Here is a 22,846-nt window from a genome sequence, read left to right on the forward strand (position 1 = left end):
AATTTGTTATCAGTCCAAGTATGTTTTATCAGTTTAAACAAAATAAAACAAACACTTATTCTTAGTCCAGTTATAATGATACGAACACTTTAATCCATCTAAGTAATACAGGGAGAAAAAAATGAACATTACAGTTAAAATAGTTATACAAAAGCTTCCTAGTTTTCTTTTCATTGTTATAGTCACCCTTCCAGTACTCCCCTGAGACCTCAGGTTGGCAGTGCTTATTTTCCTTAACAAAAAAAAAAAGAAAAAAAGAAAGAGAGAGAAGGGTTGACAATTCATCAGCATCCTAAATTCTTCTCCAGGGGAAAATGCAAATGACTCAACCTCCCACCCCAACCTCTTAAAAAGAAACCTAACCAAAACCATGCTTTCTTCCCTGCCTTGGGTCAACTTGAAGTTATTTTTGTCCATTTTATACTGCAGTCAGCCTACGTGCTTTGTCTTCATGAGTTTCCAGCTACAGGCTGTTTCGTTTTCTTTGAGATAAGGAGCTAATGTTTGTTAGTTAGACCTTTGCCATTCATGATACTTAGCACAGAGCTAAGCAGAAATGAATTGAGGTAATTATCTGATGACTAGGGACTTGCAATCATAAAGCAAACTGAAATCACCTCAGACCAAGGCAACCCTTGGCAAGTCCCCAGACCCTGCAATGGAACAGCGCAGAGCTTTTACTACTGATAGGAGGATCATACTTACTGGGCTACAATCCCTGCCTGAAGGAAAGCTGGGATCCTAGTGCTTGGTGTTTCCTTGTTCTTTCACAGTTTTGTAACTCACTCTGCATGGGCAGTTCAGTGTAGTACAGCGGTATAGTTTCATCGTACTAGTTATTTCTACAGCTGAAGTAATATTTACTTCAGATTTTAACTGACCCAAACAGAAACAGGACCAGGTTGAAGTTCCTAGTCAGAATAACCATACTTCTTGCTACTGATGCTGTATATATTTAATAGTGATTATTCTTGTTCAGATGCACAGGGACTGAGTAATCGCTGAAGAATAAATTCTGAGAAATCACAGTTAGTATTTTCAGGCTGAGCAGTCCTAGATCCCATATTGGTACGTGTTTGGAGCCATATGATTAAGCTACAGTCTTCCCTTACTCATCCTTTGCAGGAAGAGCTTGTAACTCCAATTTACACTGAAGTTACAAATGCTTTGCAGCCATTTTAAAGATTTACAAAGCAGGGGTATAATCATAGAATCACCCGTGTTGTGTTCTCATTTAGCCAAAGAATCAAGTTACAATAAGATTTGTTTGGCTAAAGTAAGACATATAGTAAAACCATTATTTTTAGTGCTGTTTTATGTGAGGTCTGTATTGAATAAGAATGTTGTACTTAGTGGTCTTATTCCTGAGAATTTTGCTGGTCTGAATCCATCTGAGTAACCTACGTTAATGGCATCATAGCAGTGTTGGAGTAGCTTCAGATCAGCAAAATTCTTAGGAATAAAGCCATTAAATACAGTATTTATGAGTGAATCAGAATTTCTAATTGCAAAGTACATATGTAATTATTACAGTTGTAATATTTGTGTTATAAACACTCATTTGTGGTTACTATTGTTATTTTTTATGGCCAACACTAATGCTTGTTTTCCTCTACAAGCTTTTTTCATATGGTGCTAGTATTTTTGCCACTAATAATAATCAACCATTACTTTCTTGTGATTTGTATCTTTAGCAGAAGTAATCCTGAATGGCTGATCATCATATTTTCTCTCTTTATTATTTTTCTTTCATACTCTTTTCTGAGTAAATATCAGTCAAGGGAAGAAGTTCAGTTTTCTGTTTCATGTCTTAGTAAGTGGTTTTGGTGTATTGGATATCCTGTGTCATCTCATTGTGTAACAACTTAAGTTTGAAAGAAATGCCAGCATGAATCAATCGAATATCAGTTCATAATTTCTAAAAGTTATATGAAGTTTTCAAGAATACATTTTTCCTGAGATTGTACATGCTGTCAACAACCTGCATAGAACCCACTACTCTTTCCAATCTGAATTTCTTAAAAGTAACTGCTATGTCTGCAGATGAACAGAAAGTCAAAACAACGATATTTTTTCTTCAAGATTAGTTTTTTGTTACTTCCCTGGTGTTACACGATAGATCTACAAACAATAGATTCTTCGATAATTTCTTCCTTGTGGAAAAACAAATTCCTAACAAATTCAGGAATTTGCAGCGTGCTGACATATATATTTAATGAGCTGCAGTTCTAAAAGAATCACAAGGTCTCCTATAAAAATCACTGAAGTTCAAGACACTGCTGTAGCATTATTCTGATTTCACTGGACATTAAGGCATATGCACATAGCAATACTCTGGAATTTTCTGCTGTCTCCAACAGGTGCATGGATAGAATACATTTACCTGAAGAGAATGGGAAATATTGTGAATATACCATCCATAATCCAGAAGGGAGCTTCCATCAGCTTCTACACGATGGTGGCTGTTGTGACTAACAGCCCTTTCTCATCATCAAAGGTAGTTTTTCAGACTAGGAATTGCTGATCACTTACATTTAACAGACTTCTGGAATTATATAATCATTTAGTATCAGCACGTCAGGTTGCAGAAGTTCCTATCTTTGATGCTGCTTCAAGGAACAGTTTCATGGGCAATTATAATCTGCTTAAATCTCATGTATAAGAAACGTCAGCCTGAAGTGTGTGATCTGAAGTTTTCTTCTCATGTGGATATCAACACAACCTGAAATCAGAAAGCTTCCTAAAACAATTGTTATTCATGAAGTTCCAAAGATTATTCTGTTAATCAGTATTTGTTTTCTCCTTGAAAATTCAGTGGTGCTTACTCGGAACATGACCAAGACAACATAATGAGCTGGCAATTTTTGACAATTTGCTCTGAAGAAGGAAGAGCTAGGCATAAAATTAAAACAGGTTCCCTTTTTTTCCCCCATCCTCCCCACCCCCCAGTGTCAGGATCTTCTACCATGCACATCTACAGCAGCTCCTTTGGAGGAACTTGAAAAAGTCCTGCACTTTTTACTGAAGTTATATGTTCTCACAATGACCATTCTTGAGTATGTTGCACCGTGTTTTACTAAAGAAATAATGCTCTCAATTCTAAGCCACTGTTTCTTCATCTTTTCTTTTGTTAACACATGTAATGCACTTCCAAAATAGCACTGAAGTACACAAGGTGTCAGAAGACATATTTGGTAAATACGTGACAGGCAAAACTGACCTGCAGTGCTGTAACTATGGACAGTAATGGCACTTTGATCACAAATAAGTTTTAAATATTAGAATAAAAACAAATAAAGGTATTTCAACTTGTATAGGTTTTAAATGTATGGATTTTTTGCTTGCAGTCTTGCGCTTGGACTTCAAGGGATGAAGGATATAACTTTGTCAGCCAAACGGTAAACTCTGTAGGAGGGAAGATAATCAACACAAAGTCACAGTTGCTCTGACGATCCAAGTACTATTACCAAAATCCAGCTACAAACAAGTCAACTATTTCTGCATCTGTTCTCACCATCTACTCTTACTTTCAGCCAACTCAAAATGCATGTTTTGGCAGCCATACAACTTTATCTCATTTGGTGCTACAGTTCCTCAGTGGGAGATGGAAAATGGCTGATAAATCAAACTCAACCACTAATCACACCATCCACCTCTCTCCAAGTAGAGCTTTCTACAATTGAAAAAGAATGACAATTTCTAAGCATCATAATCAGCTAATTCTCCCCTTCTGAGAAACTGCAATTTTTTTTTTACTACAATGGCAATGGAATTGTGCAGATTGAACACTCCATTATACTTGAATAAGTTATTCTGTCCCAGAAGCTGTTCTTGTCTCTTTCTGGGTGCCGTTGTCTCATCACATCCCTATTCTCTCCAGCAATCATACTCTGAAAACTGCACACTTCCTCTGCATGTGGAAGCCTTGAAATACACAGTTATCATCATTCTGGTACCACCTTGGGAGCTCTGGAACATGATTTTGGAGCTGTGCATCGACCAGTCAGCTCAGCATCAGCCAGTCAGGACTTTGGGAATATTCACGTGTGGAACTACAAATCATGTGCAAAGTATGACAGGAAAAGTCAGGTAGTAGAAGAGCGTATATAGCATGACAAGAATTTTATCAAAATCAAAAAAATATTTTTACTTTTACACAATCTGTAGAATTAATCTCAAGTGATGAGATAGCTCCCATTTTATGATTAGTGTAGGATTCATTTGGGTTAAGCTACATATTCTGAGTAAGAATATTGCAAGTGCAGAAAGTTCTCACCCTTTGGGGTGTTTTTTTTTTCAGAAGGCACTTTTATATACTTCAGTGTTGTGGATAATTTTACTTGGAGACCTGTGTAGAAGAGTTTTCTGTTCTTTGACAATGACAGAGGACTAGATTGCTATCAGTATTCAAAATAAAAGGTCTTTTTTTTTTTCTGTGAAATGTTAAATTCTTAATTTAGGGAATGTGGTTTTGATGTGGATAAAGTCACAGTTAGCTGTACCTGAATAAAACACTATCAAAGCCTCTGCTGAAGATTTGTCACTTGTGTTTTAGCTTTATGCTGGTGATGAGGTTGTTGGGGAACACCACCAAACCCCAAAAAAGCCACTTCTATTTATGAATTCTATGAAATTCTCCAAATAACATTATGAAAAATATTTTGATTTCTTAAGATTTTATTATGATTTCCAAAATGCTGTAAAAAGGTAACTTTTGAAGACCTTGTCTGTCTTTACCATTTTCAGGACACACAATGGTCTGTTTACTGAAATTATTCTTTCAGTGTCTTAGAGTGTAAGCGCCTGTTAACGTACTTGTTCATTGATCTTTCTAAAGAAATATGTATATCTGTGTGGAACTGTGTTGACCACATTTTCAGACCTCAGTCATTATTCATGCTCCACAGTGATAGGTGATACGGGGTAATTCAGTGAATGAGCAGAAATCGTGAGTGTTGAACCACAGAGACTGTTCTGGTTGTCTAGGATTTCGTTTTGTCCATTTTTTATACTCCTTATTAATACTAAGAAATAAAAGCACATGTACTTATTCAATCTAGCAGAAAACACCATAGTACGCATTTTACATCTCTCCCACTATAACATTTGAAAGGAAAAAAAGAATATTGTAGTTTAGTAGGTGTCCATTATTATTTCAGGCAGACTTGAGAGTTACTGACATTATTAATTTACAGAGATAATATCTGTATTTCGATTTGTCACCAGTGACAGCTCTAATACTTTTTTCCGGGTGAGGATTTCTACTGAGGATTACTGGGCAGGTGCAGCGTACTTCGTGTTTCCATGTGTGCTATCTCTTCCTCTTCCTGTTTTGTTCTGTTCTGGTGCCAAACATGCTGCTAACGTGTGCTCTCCATACTTAGTGCGGGAGGGAAATAAGCCTCAGAAAGATTTTACCAAGGGTTATAAAGTCCTGGTGGGCGCAGACCCCAAGGTTGGTGCTACTCCAGTTGAATAAGACAACTGACATTATGAATCAGTATGAATGCAGACTTCTGCTTTGTCAGTATATTTTAGTTTTGATAATGCCCTTTACAAGAACGGGAAAATATAACTAGCATGGTTTCAATTTTTGCTTCAGGCTAACGCTGCGTATTCAGTTTTTGTCCCAGCTTCTTCATTGCTCTTTGTCATAGTCAACTTCTGTGTCTCTGCTGTGTTCCTAATGTTCATTCCTAGCTGTGCTTCAGCATGACTGCAGTTATTGTACTTTTTTGTGTCATCACAATATGTCCTTGACTTATTTACCCAGATCTCTATTAACTGACTTACTTATAGCATAGAACAATATAATACACCACACTAGCATTTTTGAAGTCCTTGTGAAAATTCATCATACTACATAACATTTTTCGTTTGCATGTGTTAACTTCCAGCATATTTGGGGAACCCTCTCTAGACATAGGCAACTGCTTCAAAACATTTTTCTTTTATCTATCATCTATTTATTTATTTATTAATGGAATTTTCTTGGTCTGTATTTGCACTCTTGCTTTCTTTCACGTTTTTCTGTGTTCATGAATGTCAGCCAAACAGTATATTTTTAACCAGGTATTGCACCATGTTTGCAGAAAAATTAATGGAATTATACACTAATCCATCTGCAAAATAGGACCATGGAACAGGACTTCTTAAACTGTTCATGAAGAAGCCACAGTATAATACGCATTCTGAGCAATGCAGCAGAAAACATCTTCTTATCTATTTTACGTTATTTTATAAGCAATTTCAAAGAGACTATTGTAATCATTTTCAGACAATTTTGAAAAAGTAGAAATTAACTTTAGTAAAAACGTATTTTTATGATAATTTGGGCCAAATTTTCTTGCCTACAATTGTTATGTGTTTTATTTGTTTTTATGGACTTTGTTTAACTGAGTAGATCCCTCTCAAAACGCTTCTTACTGCATATTTGGTGATGAAAATAGATTATGTGGTTATGCAAAAATCTCCTGTCTTTCAGAGTATTTATTAGGTTCGTTTTTACCCTAACTATAGATCTAAGATATGTTATGTCATCCATATTTGAATAAAATATTTTTTTCTCATACATGAGAACATAGGAAAATTATTTTGGGTACAGACCAAATTTTTTCCAGCAGTGTTAGAAAATAATTAGAAAAACTGAAAATAAGATTGAGAAGTTACTGTAAAAGCTATTTAATTTTAAGGAGCTTTGTGCTTATTTTCATTACCTTTTTTTTAAAAAATATCAGTTAACACTCCTATCTGTACTTTGGGATATATGGAATTAATTATAGTGAAATATATAGTGAATTATACAGTGATTTATAGTATTTGGGATTAGTATTGAACTAATAAAATTTTCCTTTATTATCAAATACAAAATAGCACTGCAAATTTTATACTTCTGTGAAAATACCCTTAGTGACGCTAGTGAGGATTATAAATAATTTAACTCTTCTTACAGGAATCCTGTTGACCATACTGCACAGAAGGTACAATTAGTACATATTTGTTTTTCAGAGAGTGAAGCATTACCGTTTGGAATAAATATTTTTAATTATTTTTTTTCTCTTTTTCATATATGCTTCTAATATCCTATTACTGGAAACAGAAAACTGAGCTAGCTGAATAATCTCTGATCTAATTTGGAAAATCATGGTGAAAGAACTTCAGTGAATGTGTCGTTACAGCTATAGGTCAATAAATTTCAGAGAAAGACACTGCATTGTGCAAGAAGATACTAAGAAAGAATCTGCCCTTTCATTGTAGATTTGTAATATAGAATAAGGAAGGGCAAAGAGAATATTTTTCTCAAAATACCTATTCTCTACTACTTCTCTCTGTTGTATAGAGCTATCTTAGTGCTTTAGGAGGGCAGCTCTTAATGAATCACTAATGCAGTATTTAGTACTGTATCTGTGATTCATAGTCACAAGTTGTTTCAGCAAATGTCTTCTCACAGTTTTAAATATGACTTCTTAGGGAAATATTTGTAATCAAGAGAAAATCAGAAATAAAATTGCTGAAGTGTGTGTACATTTTAGGCAGGAATAATGTAGATTTACCATTGTATTACATACTTGATGTTTTAAAAAAGAAGCAAATAATCCATAGGTAAATAATACTGTTATTAACTATTTCATACAAAGTACTTGGTTTTTATATATATACACATATAAAACAAGTACTTTGTATATCAGAAATTAGAAAACTATTTAATGTTTTATTTTAAAGAAGTTGCATTTTAATTATCCCAAGAATTCCCTCCAAAACCCATGACATTTAGTACTGTAGCATGTTTACTAGTTAACTTCATAACTTTTCTCTTTCCTTTTATAAAGGTATGATGAAAACAGAATTTTCAGCATTAGAAATGACATACATAAGAGATAACTAAGTGGTCTTAGTTACTAATTTTTACCAATCCAGAGGGTTTTAGGTTTGCTCTTGGATTAGAGTTCCATAACTTTAATTTATGTACCTATGCTGTGAGGTTTTCACAGGAAACAGAAGTCAGTGTTCTCACATTCTGATGTAGGATCAGAATACTTTTATTTCCATAGAATTTATGATATACAGAATGTTTTATATGACTGCTTTATGTCAAATATTTTAAGATCTAAATTGTGTCATTTTTCCTGTATTCAATGAAGTAACAACTGTACAGAGTTAAAAACTCACTCACTTACATAGCTGCCACTTTGTGCGTATTTAGTGTAAAAAGCAGTAAACTGCAGTGTATGTATTTATAGGATTGGACATTAAAGTATGCTTCAAATTTAAATGTGGTACAATGAAATAGTTACTGGTTCTCCCTCCCTTTTCCACTTTCCTCAATGATGAAGGTGGGTAAATATCAGTATTTTTTATCAGCTTATATTTTCCTCAAGCAAACAAAGTGAAACAAAGAAGTAAAGCAAGTTTCCCAAAACTACAACGCAAGCAAAGAGTGGAACCAGATTAAAAATAACTTATTTTTCCTCAGGTATACTACTCCATGAAGGCTGAAGTGTTAAGCAGAGGATTTTTTAAAGTTGTTTTATTTAGTTTTCCCTAGTATTTTTATGCTCTTGAAATTCAAACAGTTTTTGGGAGGGGGTGGGGAGGTGTTATGGATAAGGGTTTTTATGAAGTTGCTAAATATAGAACTTATGTTCTAGAAAATTGGAAGCTAGCATTCATTTTTCTCCCTTGCCTTTTTCCGTGCAATGATATGGAAATGAAATCCAGAAATTCCAGTTGCATTTATGGATCATGTTTTTTAACAGTTGTGAGCTTCTGACAAGAAAATGTGAATAATGAAAATAAATCTATGGCTGGATTTGTGTTTTGATCATTGTTTGAGGGGGTATTTCTATTCAGTTAATTTTTAAGGACAACAGAGATAATGCTAACTGTAATCTCAGATACTGTGATTTTACATGTGTGCATTTTCATTAACTGCAGCATCATAACAAAATGAGTGAGATCATAAACAGGTTTTGAGTATGCAGTTCACTATTCCAGTCATAAGAGGATACAATTTGTGGTTTGCCTTGACAATGTTCCTTTAAGCATGTACTTATTCCCTTTATTATAGTGCCTAGAAACAGAACATCTTTTTCTGTATTTTTTTGTTTGAAAAATTTAGAAGTTGCTTAGTTGTCAGTAATAACTTCACCATAGGTGAAGAGATGCTTTCAGTCGTACTTATCAATGGTGTTTAATATATAAAGCATACATAAATGTGCATATATATATAAAAAACCTTTCTTTTTCCTGAATCAATGTAAACAGAGCCCAGATGGCCGTATAGAAGTCAAAGGGCAGCATGGAAAATCGTCGCTGCATATTAAAGATGTGAAGTTGTCAGATTCAGGGAGATATGACTGTGAAGCTGCAAGTAGAATTGGTGGGCACCAAAAGAGCATGTACCTTGATATTGAATGTAAGTTCTAATATTTTGTTTTCTCTTTTAAATTTGTTTTAAAAGAAAATAAAAAAGAGTACATTCTTAATGGAAGGTCAGTTTTTCCTGGTAATTCATATTTAAACTTGCATAATTTAAGAAAGCATGTTGTTCTGTAGTTAGTGATACTGAATTCTGTGGAGGAATCCTGTATTTTCTGAAGTTGACAAGACCATTGCCAGTGATTTAAGCAGGACAGGATTTCATCTGAAATCATATTCCAGTGGTATTACCCACTAACTTAAGGCTAGGTTTAAAAACTTCAAATCTTTGGGCTAGTGGAGACTGCTGTGGGTGAAAAGTATTCAGTGGGATAAAGTAAGGACTGATTTGAGCAACAGCTCAGTTTTGAGCTTAACTATCTAAGATTCAAGAGTCTTCTGTTTTTTTCCTAGTTCTCTGGTTTACTAATCCTCAAGAAGTCTCTAGCCTCTGTTATAATCCCTCCTGAAGTTCACAAGTTTGTGGCAATCTCTTTTAGAGATTTTTTTTTTTATTCAAAGCTCTTGACTTTTATCCAGGAGGAAAGGAGATTATTTTTGCTTAGAGGAGTCTGATACTTTAGAAGCCAATCAGAGGACATAATTTGAAGTATACAAAAAGTCATTGGAAAATTTTCTCTTCAAACTGTTCTTCAGATTTATGAGGCAAAGGTCTTCACAAAATGAAACAAGAAAAAAAAATCCTTCTTTTATATTTCATCATTGTTCTATTTTGCTAGAAATTTTCTACATATATTTGCAATATAGCTTGAGTGAGCCTGTTTGAGATTAACACTCTGAACAGAATAAGTCTTTCCAGTGGGAAGATAGAATTTGGAATAGGATCTGTGGCACAGAAAGATAAGTAATGGTTGCAGGCCGTTGAGTGATTTCCTGAGGAGTTCTGAAAGTGACTTCAGTATACACTTGCAAGTTCCATCTTTTTGGCAGGCAAGCAATGCATTATGACTTAGGAAATAAATCTGAAAGGAAAACAAGAAATGGTCAGTGTTGTAACTGGATGTTAGGAATGGAGAGATTTTCCAACCCAGAAGACCTAAGACATAAATACAGTATTTATTAATATCTTTAACATAGCTACTCTTCAATGAATAAACATATGAAAGGATTTGAAACTTTGCAAAATATTATTATTCTTTTGGGAACATATTAATTTACTACATTTGTTTCTTTAATGAGTGAGTGCACTGTTGCACTGATATTTTTTTATTTTGTATGTATATAAAGAAAAAAAATTTACTAGATAAAAATGCAAGTTCAGTAAAGTTCCTGTAAAATCCTGTCCTACTCTACATATAGTGATATGAAATATATTGTGTGATTAAGGTTAGGTAGCCTTCAAAATTAAATAGTCATGCCTTTTGTATTCAGAAGAGAGAGGTAGGATGCACCACATTTTATGAAACATGGGCAATGAAAATTTAAGAATTTATTAGCAGCACAGAATTCATACTAAAGGGCATAACAAAATCTCTGGATTGATATAATACATTATTATAGTCTAAGACACTTTTCAGGATGAAAGTTTTAGAACAGATGCTAAGAATTTAAAAGTAACATTCTCATTATGGTATGGCAGACTTAATTTTGAATATGTGTGGGAACAATCAAATATAGTGTATGGGAAAATGGAATAGCATATTGTTTTAAGTCTGAATTTATGCCTTGGTAGACACACTTTTTGATACAACATAAAACTTTCTACTGTTCAAAAATCTTCTAACAAAACAATTTTTAAAAGAACATAGAAATATTATTCTATCATCAGAAATTTCACACATTGTAATTATTATTTTTAATGTATAACACAAGATTTTTATTTGGTCTAGCATAAAATTGTGACATTTCTAAAACTGGAGTTTTCAGTTTTAAATATTTTAACTGATAATGAGGTTTAAACCAAATAATTTTTTTTCCAGTACAGGTGTTTGAGTAACAGAAGTACAACTTTCTCCATATCCTTTATGTGTCAGGTGTTTTTATAATGCAAAGCAAATATATTTGGGGTAATACACTATGGGTCTGTCTCCACTGAAATTCTGATTAACAAGTCAGAGAAGTTTTTTGCTTGCCTTGGAAATAACTTTGTACTGGTATATGAAATGCAAGCATAGCTTATTTGTCTTGCCCAGGAAAGAAAACACTTGTCTAATAGTGAAGACTCCTTCTGTTCTTTAAAATAGTGTCCCCAGGAGGAAGTGTCTTCTTTCCAGCCTCATCTCCCATCAATCTACTCTCTGTCATAAACTTCTGTAATGAAAGTCTTTTCAAAGAATCTGTCAGTACCTCATTACCACCATTCCACCACAATGCTGTGTTGTTGTAAGTGCTAACAGTCCTTTTCTCAACTACAAATACGTTCTTTTATGAAGAAGGTGTCTTAGTTATCCTTCATTCCAGTTATTTCACTTTGTAAGTTGCAGGCTAGAGGCTCTCCTTGTGTTATTTGATTTGACTCTCCTTTTATTATTTTCCAAGTGATATTTTTTCAGCATGTTTATTGTAGGTACAAACATTGCTGTCAGGGGTTTTTACATTTTTTGACAAATATACATTTACCAAATTGCATAAAACCCTTCGATATGTTTTAATTTACACTTCAATTATTTTGGTTTTCTTCTCTTCAAAAACAGTTTTGAGAAGATTTTTTTCAGGTCGGCTGGCTCTTTGCATAATCACTAGTGAGCCATTTTAGCAGACTTATTATTTTTAATAATATTCTAGTATGAACATCAATAAGTATTTTAAAATAAAATATAAATAAATAAGCAAGACTTAATTGTTTATATTGTTCCATAGTTCCTAGATAGGACTAATCAATGCATCTATGCCATTCTGTAATTTAATAACAAAACTACAGGAGTTTTCCTTATATGTTTTAATACATTTGACAGTTTGTGTAGTCAGGAGAGGGGCACGCTCTCGACGCAACATTAAATGTCAGTGCAGTTAAACAGGCCTGATGGAGACACAGAGCGCTCTGGTGTCACTGTCTCATCCTTTTACTTACTGACCCATATCAGAGATGTAAACTGACAGTAGGATTGAGCAGTTTCTGTACTTTATCCTTGTTCTCTGTTGGGGTTGCTCTTGACGATAAGAGCAGTTATCCAGGACAGGAAGAGATTATCAGGTTTGATACCCGTTGGGCACAGTTAACCCTGCCTTTTATCTGAAGTAAATGCTAGGCAGACATGAATTATAGGGAACTCGGAGACATTTATAAGAATTTCTTCCTACAAAGTCATCTTAGTGTTCATTTATGTTTATTTTTCCTTATATTAAGTATGAAAAATAAATCAAAATGACATGAAAAAGAATATACCATTATAAATGTTATTTACTAATGTATTTCATTGACTGCAAAGTTTGATTATACTTATGAAGCCTAGTGTCTATTGGATAATGATAATAATAATAGAAATAACTTATTGAAAAATTCCTGTGTGATGGCATATATGATGTATACTAGGTATTGAGTATTAAGATGTGTCTGTAGTGATTACCTAATATTTACCATAGATAAATAGCTATTTCTTTTTTTAGTAAAAAACATGATAAAAGTAGATAAAAAAAATAGTTAAAGCAGGAGGTACTCTAAGATGAGGTTTTCAGAAGGGCCTAAGGAAGCTAAATGTACAAATCCCAGTGAATTACAACTTGATTTGTACATATAATACTATCAGGTGCCTTTCAAAGTTACAGTTTTCCTATGCAGGTGTTTACATTTCTATATGGTATTTTTTGTCTATTTAGCTGAGACATTCTGAAAAATATATGCTAGGGTTATAAAGGAATCTTAAAAAGCATAATACAGACCTGACTAAAACAAGAAAAATTCTGATGAGAGAACACATTATTTCTTGGGTTCCACAAATTATTCACTACAATAATAAGCATTAGAGAATGAAAAATCGCAATTTTGACATGTTTGATATGCTGGATCCCCTTTCTTCATAGTATTATTCTTATTTAGGATGCACTGATGGCATTACTAAGCTAAAAAAGAATTTAAACAAGTCAGTAACGATCAGCAGTCTATGATCCTTAAAAGTGCCTCTCTACTCGCTCTTAGCATTTTCCCTTCGTTGTGTTCAAACTGTCATTAACACAGAAGTATTCACAGCACTTAATTGTATACTCCTAGGTGCACACATTGTCTAAGATGCTGGTCTCTCTGATTGCTCTGTATCCCCAAGTGCAAATTCCTTTGGAGAATAATCCTTTTTACTGGAGAAAATGTATTAAGCCATGTTCTTTGGAAAACACTCTGTTTTTCCATATACTACCCAGGAAGCATCCTAACTAACAGTCTCTTGTAGTTGCAATTACCAATTTTCACATCACTCTATTTCGGTTAAAACTCCCCAATTTCAATGTTGATACTGCAGTTATTAGATATGCTGGATGGTCCAATAATGCCTACTTCCTCACTGTACACAAAGACTAGTGTTTTGGAATATAATCAACTATCACTAACATATTACATTCAGTAATATGGTACATTGTTGTATGAGGTCTGCCACATGAGTGGTTGACATAAATGATTTCTTAGAAAGCAATTTATAAGACAAACTATTTAAATTATTTAAAGTGTCTTCCAAAAATTAGAAGTTTTTCCTACAACTGGTTTTCATCCAAACCTGAATTTTGTAGTTATATTCTTTATTAGTTAAGTACCAACATTCAGTGGTACCAAAAAAAATAAATGTGTAGCATGTGTAATATAGTCTTTACCTGTAAAGAAACCTGTGCAGTATTTGTTTTACTACTGAATTACTTATCAGAAACAGTCTTTTTTCATTTTTTTCCCTGCCACAATTTGAAATCAACCTCATTACTTTTACGGTATTGAACTTTGTTTCCTGAGTCTGTTAGTCTTTTGACTTTTTACTTTTTCTTTTATGTTAGTTAGCTGTATTGCACTGCGGTTAATGAAGATGCTTTGGATTCATGCTATTTAATTTTATATCTTTGCAAAAATATACAGCATTACTTAAAACAGGTTGAACAAATTGAGCTACAAATTCTATTTATCATCAAGGAAGCAAAGCTTTGCATCAGTGAAAAATAATACTACTCTATGCAGGATGTGACAAATGTCACAAATGTGACAAATGTGACAAATGTTTCAGCTACCTACTGCTGTCATAAATTATAATAAATGCTGACAGTTCATACTTTGGATTTGTTTTTTTTTTTAAAGAAATCAGTGTAGCAACATCCCATCACTACTCACAGAATCGCAGAATGGTTGAGATTGGAAGGGATTGCCTCTTGTCCTGTCACTGGACACCACTGAAAAGAGCCTGGCTCCATCTTCTTTACACCCTCCCTTCAGCTATGAATCATGAGGGCCGAGCCCTATCATATTATCACAGCCAGAAAACAAAACTGATAAACACAATCACATGGCCTAAAAAAAAGAGACAAATGACAGAAAAAGCAATCAAGAGAAACAAAATGTTGAGGTATTCTGGAAAATTCTGCATCTTTTCTATTAAAATACTATGGGCTTTAGTTACATTTCTTCCTGTCAAATTTATAGTTTAAAATGAGAAAGCAAAGATGGAAAAGATCAATCTTTAGCATCCTGAAATACATCTCATGATTTTGATATGACTTTGAAGCTCATGAATGTCACTTGTAAGATTTAAAATTTTCCTTCTTTGACTACCTGGTGCATTTGCACAGAAGCAAATTTGGTATGCCATTGCAGTGACTTAAAGGGGATAAGAACGTTGAATTCTGAGCAAAAGATGTGGCTTATCGCATAAAGTCACTTTGCAAAAACTGTTTCACCAAAACTCCCTATACTGAAGCAGAGATGAATGCATCTGTTGTCTTTTTCTGATGTAGCAACAGTAAGTGAGGCAAAGTGGCTAAAATTATACTTTATTCATCTGTATAGTAAATCTACCAAATTTGGCCCTTCAGCCCAAAAGGGTGTAAAAATGCTTGAGAACAGAAATTCCATCTTAAAAACTTTTGGCCTATGTATGCTAATGTCTTGTTAAAATGGGATATTCATGTTAGGAATTTCTTTAAATTTTTACCTAATAGAGCTCTATACCTCATGTTTTTATTGAACTTGCAATGAGGGTGATGTCATTTTAAGTGGATTTTTAATAACATGTTGGCTATTTTTCTTTTAATAGAAGAATACAATTTTGAACAAATATTTTAGGTTTTATTCTCTTTCTCTTCTAATAATTTTCTCATTTTACTAATAGTATATATGCCTCAGCATCTTTTCTTACTGACATAATTTTCCACATATGCAGTTGTGAATAGTAAAGTTTAAAAAAAAAGCAAGAAAGAATTTTCTGATGCTTCCTTGAAGATGTTTCTACTTCACAACTTGGCCTTGCAGGCTAAAAATGTTAAATGTTTACATTGATAATTAATGCATAAATTTTAAACTGGTTTTTATACTTCCAAAATTCAACAGAGTTTTTCAAGTCATTTCATAGAATCATAGAATCAAGTCCAACCGTTAACCTACCACTGCCAAGTCCGTACTATGTTAAGTGTAGTTTATATTGTACAATGATGACCTGTGAATGAAAGAAAGGCAACACGGCCTTTGTCCTTCTCTATACCTCCAAGATAGGTCCAGCAGAGCAGAAGCAACACATCTGAGAACTATGAAGAAAATAATCAGGCCATGGTAAGAGTGATGTTGAAACTTTGAAACTTGAACAAAAAAAATGCCTTAAATTGATTTTTTTAACCTCAACATTTTTTTTCTCAGTTAACTTCTCTTAACCGCAGAATACTTGGCATTACTTGAAGTTGGTATCTTTAAATAGTCTTCAGTTATGTCAGAGCATCCTGAAGTCACCAGCTTAGCATATGCTTCAAAGAGAGACCTCCAGTATTGTTTACAGTAAACCTGAGGCATGTAGCTTTGGTTGCAATATCTGAGGCCAGGTCCCTTGCACCACAGAGCCTGCCTCTGAGCTGCTGTTGTCGGACACACTGGGAGCAGCGTAGAGCTAATGTAAAGAGGGAAATACCGTGTGAGTTTGAGCACACTGTACCAGAGGTCTGAGGGATATAAGGTATAGGTTTAGGAGGACCACGTGTTGGAAATGGAGTTGGATATACAAGGTAATTTCAGCAATCCTGTTTGTATTTTTAGTCTGTTCCTTTAAGTTTCTTAGAGATTTTTTTTGTTGTTTTCTGGACAGCACTGTGTGTAAAAATTAAGTAGAGAGATAACGAGGCTGAGAGTTCTTGCTCAATACAGGAATAACAATCATGATTTGTGAATATAGAAGATAGATAGATAGATACATATTAGGGAATGGAGGGAAGATATCAATAGGAGGCATGTTGTGGAGGCAAAGATGACAGGTAGGGAAATACAGAAGGTAAAGATATGAAGCTGGATTTTATTCTGAAAATGTGACAAGTAGGATAGGAACAGAGATGGGGCTTAGGATCCTGGTTTGAGAAAGACATTGCAGTTTTTCACTTTTGGCTATAAGAGAATTATGCAATCTAATATATGATGTCATAAGTCTGACCATCCTAAATTACTCCATTAATCCTATCCTGGAATACATGTAACAATTGAAATTTTGATACAAATTAGTGCTGTCCAAAAATAATGTGTTAGTAATTGGCAACACCTGATCATTTTATTACTAAAATAAAAATTACTGCTAGTGTGAGAGATCTGTAGGGGAAGTCTTCCTGTTCTCGTTCTGATGGACAGTGTTCTTGGTGATTTACTGACATAAAAAGTGACTGATAGATATATGCAGACAGTTTCTTTTAAACATCACTATTGACATACTTAGCTTACTTTACCTAGCTATGATTTCTTTATAATTTCTTCTCTTATTTTAGACAGGTTTATATACTTTTAGACAGTTTTATCCATTCACAACAGATATTTCTATGAAACTAAAATTTCTTGGGTTTTTTGTTTGGTTTGGTTTGTAGGGAATTAAGAGAAAAATAGATACATTGAATTTCTGTGACTCTGGCAGCACCAAGCACCAGAACCATGCATGCATTCGTTGCCCACCATTTGTTAAAGTTGAAGGTGCCATTATCAACAGCATACTTTGCATGTAGCAGAAAGATACCTTATCTTCATGAGAACTAATTTTTTTGTCTGTGTTTATGGAAATTGAGAAATTAGTGTGGTGTTTGGATGTTAAAAATAATATCATAGTCAGGGTTATCAGGGACTAGTACTGCTTGCCAGTAAGAGGGGGCTCTAACTCTTGCATAAACTGTGTAATTAGTAGATAATCCATCATACTGTTGAATATCAATGTTTTCTTGTAATGCATTTTGCGAGGAACCCAGAGAATGGGGTGGGGGAAAGGAAACATTACTGAGAGTAGTGTTTCCTGTCAATTGCTGTGAAAGAAATATGTACCTCTGCAAAACTGCTGATCTCAAACTTTTGAAGTGATGAACTAGATTCTGAAAAAAAGCCTCTGGTTTTAGCTAATAATCATGGCAATTTAAAACATAGTATATGATAATTTTCATTTGCTTTTCTATTTGGAAACTTTACATGCAGATCTTGTACATTTTTCCTTGCAGCCACGTGATCATGATAGTAGCAGTAAAATTATGCAAGTTAGTAACCCTTAAGTTCTGTAGTTCGTATCTTCCTTTTAAGGATGATTATATATTAAAATCTAATCATCTGTCCTCATTTGTTAAGTCTTTCTAATATTATTTCTTGTTACAAGGAATATGTGACAGTTATTGTACCTGTCTGGGGAGGTTCTTCTACCTTATCTCCAAGGAAAACTATTCATTCCAAAATATTAACTATTGCAAAACAGGTATGAGGGAGAAAATACAAGAGAAAGATAGATGTCTGTTAGCCCAATTGCGGCAGTTACAAAAAATTACAATACTTTTGCAGGATGGATGGCAAGAAAATTACTGGATTTGCTAGAGGATGTGGTTTATTAAAGTCCTTGATGATGGGAAACTTATACCAGTATTAACCATCTAAGAGAGAGGCTTCTAATAATATACTACACGAAATGTCCCAGCATCGTAGACCTGACTATCTGTCATATATTTTCATTGTATGATCCAGGAAAACAAATTATTTGAGGAACAAATAGACAAAAGTTTGAAAACCTTTGTTGATAAATTAAGAAGTGCAAATCTGATTCTGTACACTAGTTTGCTATTATAGTTGTCTGGACACATGTACTGAATCAGGTAATTTGCCATATCCAGTTTTGTGTATAACACCAAACATACACCAGAGCTGGATCTTTGAAGTCCTTAATTGAACTACCTTCTGGATGAGACACATGATGGATTAGTCTGTTCTTGAATCACTGTTCTCAGACATTATATTTAACAAGAATATCTAAATGCTAGAGACAGTTTTCAGGTCAGAGTTTGCTTCTCTTACAGAGTCTTCTTATGCAGGTTATCAAGAACCACTTCTCCTAATTGGAGTGCTGATCTGTCAGTTTCTTTCTTGTTTGGGAAAACGAACAGCTTGAGTTTAGCTGATGCTGATGCTATAGTATTAACTACTTTAAAATGCCATTCTAAAGTTATAATTCCTTATAGAATCCTACTCTCGTAGAACAGGTTTTTTTTATTATGTACCTTTGTTATATAGTCTTTATTCCTTCTATGCATCTTTTTCATTTGGATTATCTCATGTCTCCAAAATAGTACTCTATCTTTCACTGTTCAAGCTTATAACAGTACTTTATCATATCCTGGGCTGCATAAAAAGAAACATGGCCAGCAGGTCAAGGGAAGTGATTCTGTCCCTCTGCTCTCTTTTTGTGAGACCCCACCTGGAGTACTACATCCAGCTCTGTGGTCCCTAGCACAAGAAGGACACAGACCTGTTAGAGGAGGTCCAGAGGAGGGCCACAGATATGATCAGAGAGATGGAACACCTCTCCCATGAAGACAGGCTGGGAGGGTTGGGGTTGTTCATCCTGGAGATGAGAAGGCTCCAGGAAGACCTTATTGCAGCCTTTCAATATGTAAAGGGGGTTTATAAGGAAGATGGAGAAAGTCTTTTTTAGTAGGGCCTGTAGTTATAGGACAAGGGGCAATGGTTTTAAACTAAAAGAGGGTCATTTCAGATTAGATATAGGGAAGATATTTTTTGCAGTGAGGGTGGTGAGACACTGGAAGAGGTTGCCCAGTGAAGTTGTGGATGCCCCCTCCCTGGAGACATTCATGATCAGGTTGGATGGGACTTTGAGCAACCCGATTGATCTAGTGAAAGATGCCCCTGCCCATGACAGGGGGGCTGGACTAGCTGACCTTCAAAGGTCCCTTACAACCCAAACCATTCTATGATTCTATGATTTATTGTGTGTCTATGGTAACTAATATGAACAGTAGCTTTTGTAATTTTCTGCAGAGTTTGGTGTTATTTTTTTTCAGTAGAGTGTCATAAGGTTCAGATATAATAATTATCATCAGGGTTGCTTTTTTAAAAAATGGATTCAAGCTCCTAGTTCTGTATTTGACTATTTAAAGTCCAGAATGCTGTCTTAACTGGTAGTACTTTATGTACAAAACCTTAAAAAGAACAGCTCATTTACACCATGAACTGATTTTTTTTTTTTGTCAAGGATAATTTAATCCTGAGTTACATAGAAGCTAAGCAGAGCATCTTTTTCTTTTTTAATGGTTTTAACTTTCTCACTGATCTGCATGGATGCTTTTTTTTCTCTTATACAGTGTATATATATATATTGCTTTTAAGTGACCTTAACATGTGTTAACATATGAGAAGATCCACCTTCTCATTTCTACTTGGTTATAGTTCATTTTCAGTTGATAGAATTTCTTGATAAATGTTCTGTTTATTAGCATAATTTGTTTCTTAGTTATTCTAGAAAACTGGAGGGATCAGTTTTTTGTAGACGTATAAAATAGTCAGCCTTATTTTTTCAAAGCCTTAGCTTTAAGGTTTGTTATTTTTTCATTCTCTATTTTGTATTAAATGTATTGTATGTTTCTGTTTGATAAATACTAATTCTGTAACCATTTAAGCATAATATAATACATTAAGTGATGAAGAGCATACAAGAAAAAACAAAATATCTTTATAAATCAGTTATTCCCTTCCAACTCGTTTTTTTTTTATTTCATAAGAAATGTAAAATATCTTTTATTTGTACTGTGAGAAATGATTTCCAGAGTTATTTTTTTTGTGCGAAACGTCAAATATCTTAATCTATTCCTGCCTAGGAAATCAAAAATCATCTGACTTATGCCATTAGCACAGTCCTCTTCTTTTTGCTATATTGGAGCTTTCAGCTGCTGGGGAAATGGCTGCAAAGCCTTTTTACCCAGACTTTTTCAGAGGGAAAATGTGAAGCTCTTTTTGTTTAGGAATGCTTTACATTTGGGAGTTGTTGATCTTGGGATATATCTTTATTTGATGGACTTTTAGTCATATTTGTGTTTTATGATGTTAAAACTGTCTGTTAGTATCTGTAGTTGTGTAACTACACGGCAGTCCGTAACTCACCTATTCTTTTAAAATATAAATAAATAGATACTATAGGCATCCAAAACCTACCTTTAGAAGAGAGAGCAGTCTGAACTGAAAGTCCCTATTCTCCTAAATGCTTGTACCTGCAGTATAAAAGTGTACACTACTTTTTCACTTGTAAGACTTTTTAAATGCAATATGAGTTTGCCACATGTGTATTTGAATCAAAAGAGAGCATCAAACCACATGGTGTTACCTAGGAAGGAAGGTTAGTCAAGTTCAGACAGAACATCTTTCTTCCACATTCATGCCAATGTTCATTAATGGAGTGAACTTATTCTGAGAAATTGTGCATTGGAACACAGTGCTTGTCTAAAATTTGTTGTGAAGTAACCACGTTTTTTGCCTCATGAACACTGATGAGATTTCCCTTCCATATGCTGGTCACATTCGGTTCAAAAACTGTCTGCCAGGAAGAGGTCAGTTCATGCAGTTTTCCTTGAAGTGGCTCCCGACACTTATTTCATTTCCAGAGGAAAAGCCAAGGCTCTGACTCTTGGTATTCGGAGATTTTTGACCATACTTAACCGTAAAACAGGCATATGCAGTTTGCTTTTTTCTTCGTAGAGCTACACTAGTGTGAGGTGCCTCTTTGAGTGACTCTTTGATAGACTTTTCTTTGCATTAAGATGTTTAGATTGTGAAATACGGGGTTTTTTAGAGGTCTATGAAAATCAAGGAGCACTAGAATTGCTTATTAAGTCATTTGGAAAATAAAGACGAGCTCCTGTATATGGTAAATAAATTCATAGGAAGACATACTTTACTTATTTGGATGAAACCACTTGCTTTCCTACAAAAATAAGGGCTGAAGAGTTATTAAAAGAAACGCTGCTGGCATTGAGCAATGTAGCAGCCTTGACCGGTGCTTTAAAACTTCTGTTGATAACAGTTCTTTTTGGTCAAAGCCTTTATGCGTGCAAGCAGCAGCAGCATACTGTCACCAAAAAGTTACGCTTTTTGACAAAGGCAAACATGGAAAGAAGTCGAAAAAGTGCACTTCAGAAACAAGGAAGTAGTTTTAAACTATTCCTGAAGCTAAATTTTACTACTTAGTTAAATGTGCTCAGTTCTGTTCTCTGACAGACCTATTAGCAATTTTCTAGCCGAAAGTTAAACTATTTGTGAGAGGACTAGAATTTCCAGAGAGGTATCTATAAACACTTAGGAAATATTTATCAAAATAAAACTATATACATATATATTTTAAATATTAAAAAAAGATACCATGACAGCAGCTGTAATTTATAACTTTTGGAATTAAAGTGCTAGAGAGTTTACTTGACTTTCAGTAACAGAAAGCTTATTTCCTTAATACTCTTAAAATATAGTAAGAGTGGGATTGAAATTAAAAAAAATATTTACTAATAAATATTCAACAGACAAAAAGTATGATTTACACAAGACATAAGTAGAAGAGCAGGGAAAGAGCTGCTCCCTCTCATTTTCTAGAGACTGTTAAACTGTTCCTGCTATGCAGAGAAACAGTGAGTAGAACAGATAATTCTTGTCACTACTGGCATTGTGATCTGAAAATCACTGTTTGCAAAACAGCAATTTCCTCTGTGTCAGACTCAGTGTTTGGCTGTATGTTTAACGTAGCCATTTAAGGAAGATGCATCATCTTTTTGCTTGTCTGTAGCTCGATGATTTCATAAGGACCTGTTATAAAGATTATCCTAAATAGTGTACTGATACACATAATATTTTTTCTGAAATAGGCAGAATACGTGCAACATTTTACGTATTCTTTTATTATTTTTTTCTTCTGGGTTTATTCACACAACTAAACATCTGTCTTTAGAAAGATTTCATAAAGTATAAGATAGTTCCAGTGAGAGATGGATGAAGCTCTTACACATCTATGAAAGAGTGAAT

General features: G+C 34.2%; 1 protein-coding gene across 1 annotated transcript in view; it reads left to right on the top strand.

The window, feature by feature from the left end:
* NCAM2 (neural cell adhesion molecule 2) overlaps window positions 1-22,846 on the top strand; it is a 314,479-nt gene that overhangs the window by 212,223 nt on the left and 79,410 nt on the right. The window contains 1 exon segment of the mRNA XM_068421481.1: window positions 9,265-9,415. Coding sequence (XP_068277582.1) covers window positions 9,265-9,415 — 151 coding nt within the window.

Source organism: Nyctibius grandis, chromosome 2 (genome assembly GCF_013368605.1).
Source record: "Nyctibius grandis isolate bNycGra1 chromosome 2, bNycGra1.pri, whole genome shotgun sequence".
In the NCBI taxonomy this organism is placed as follows: domain Eukaryota; kingdom Metazoa; phylum Chordata; class Aves; order Nyctibiiformes; family Nyctibiidae; genus Nyctibius; species Nyctibius grandis.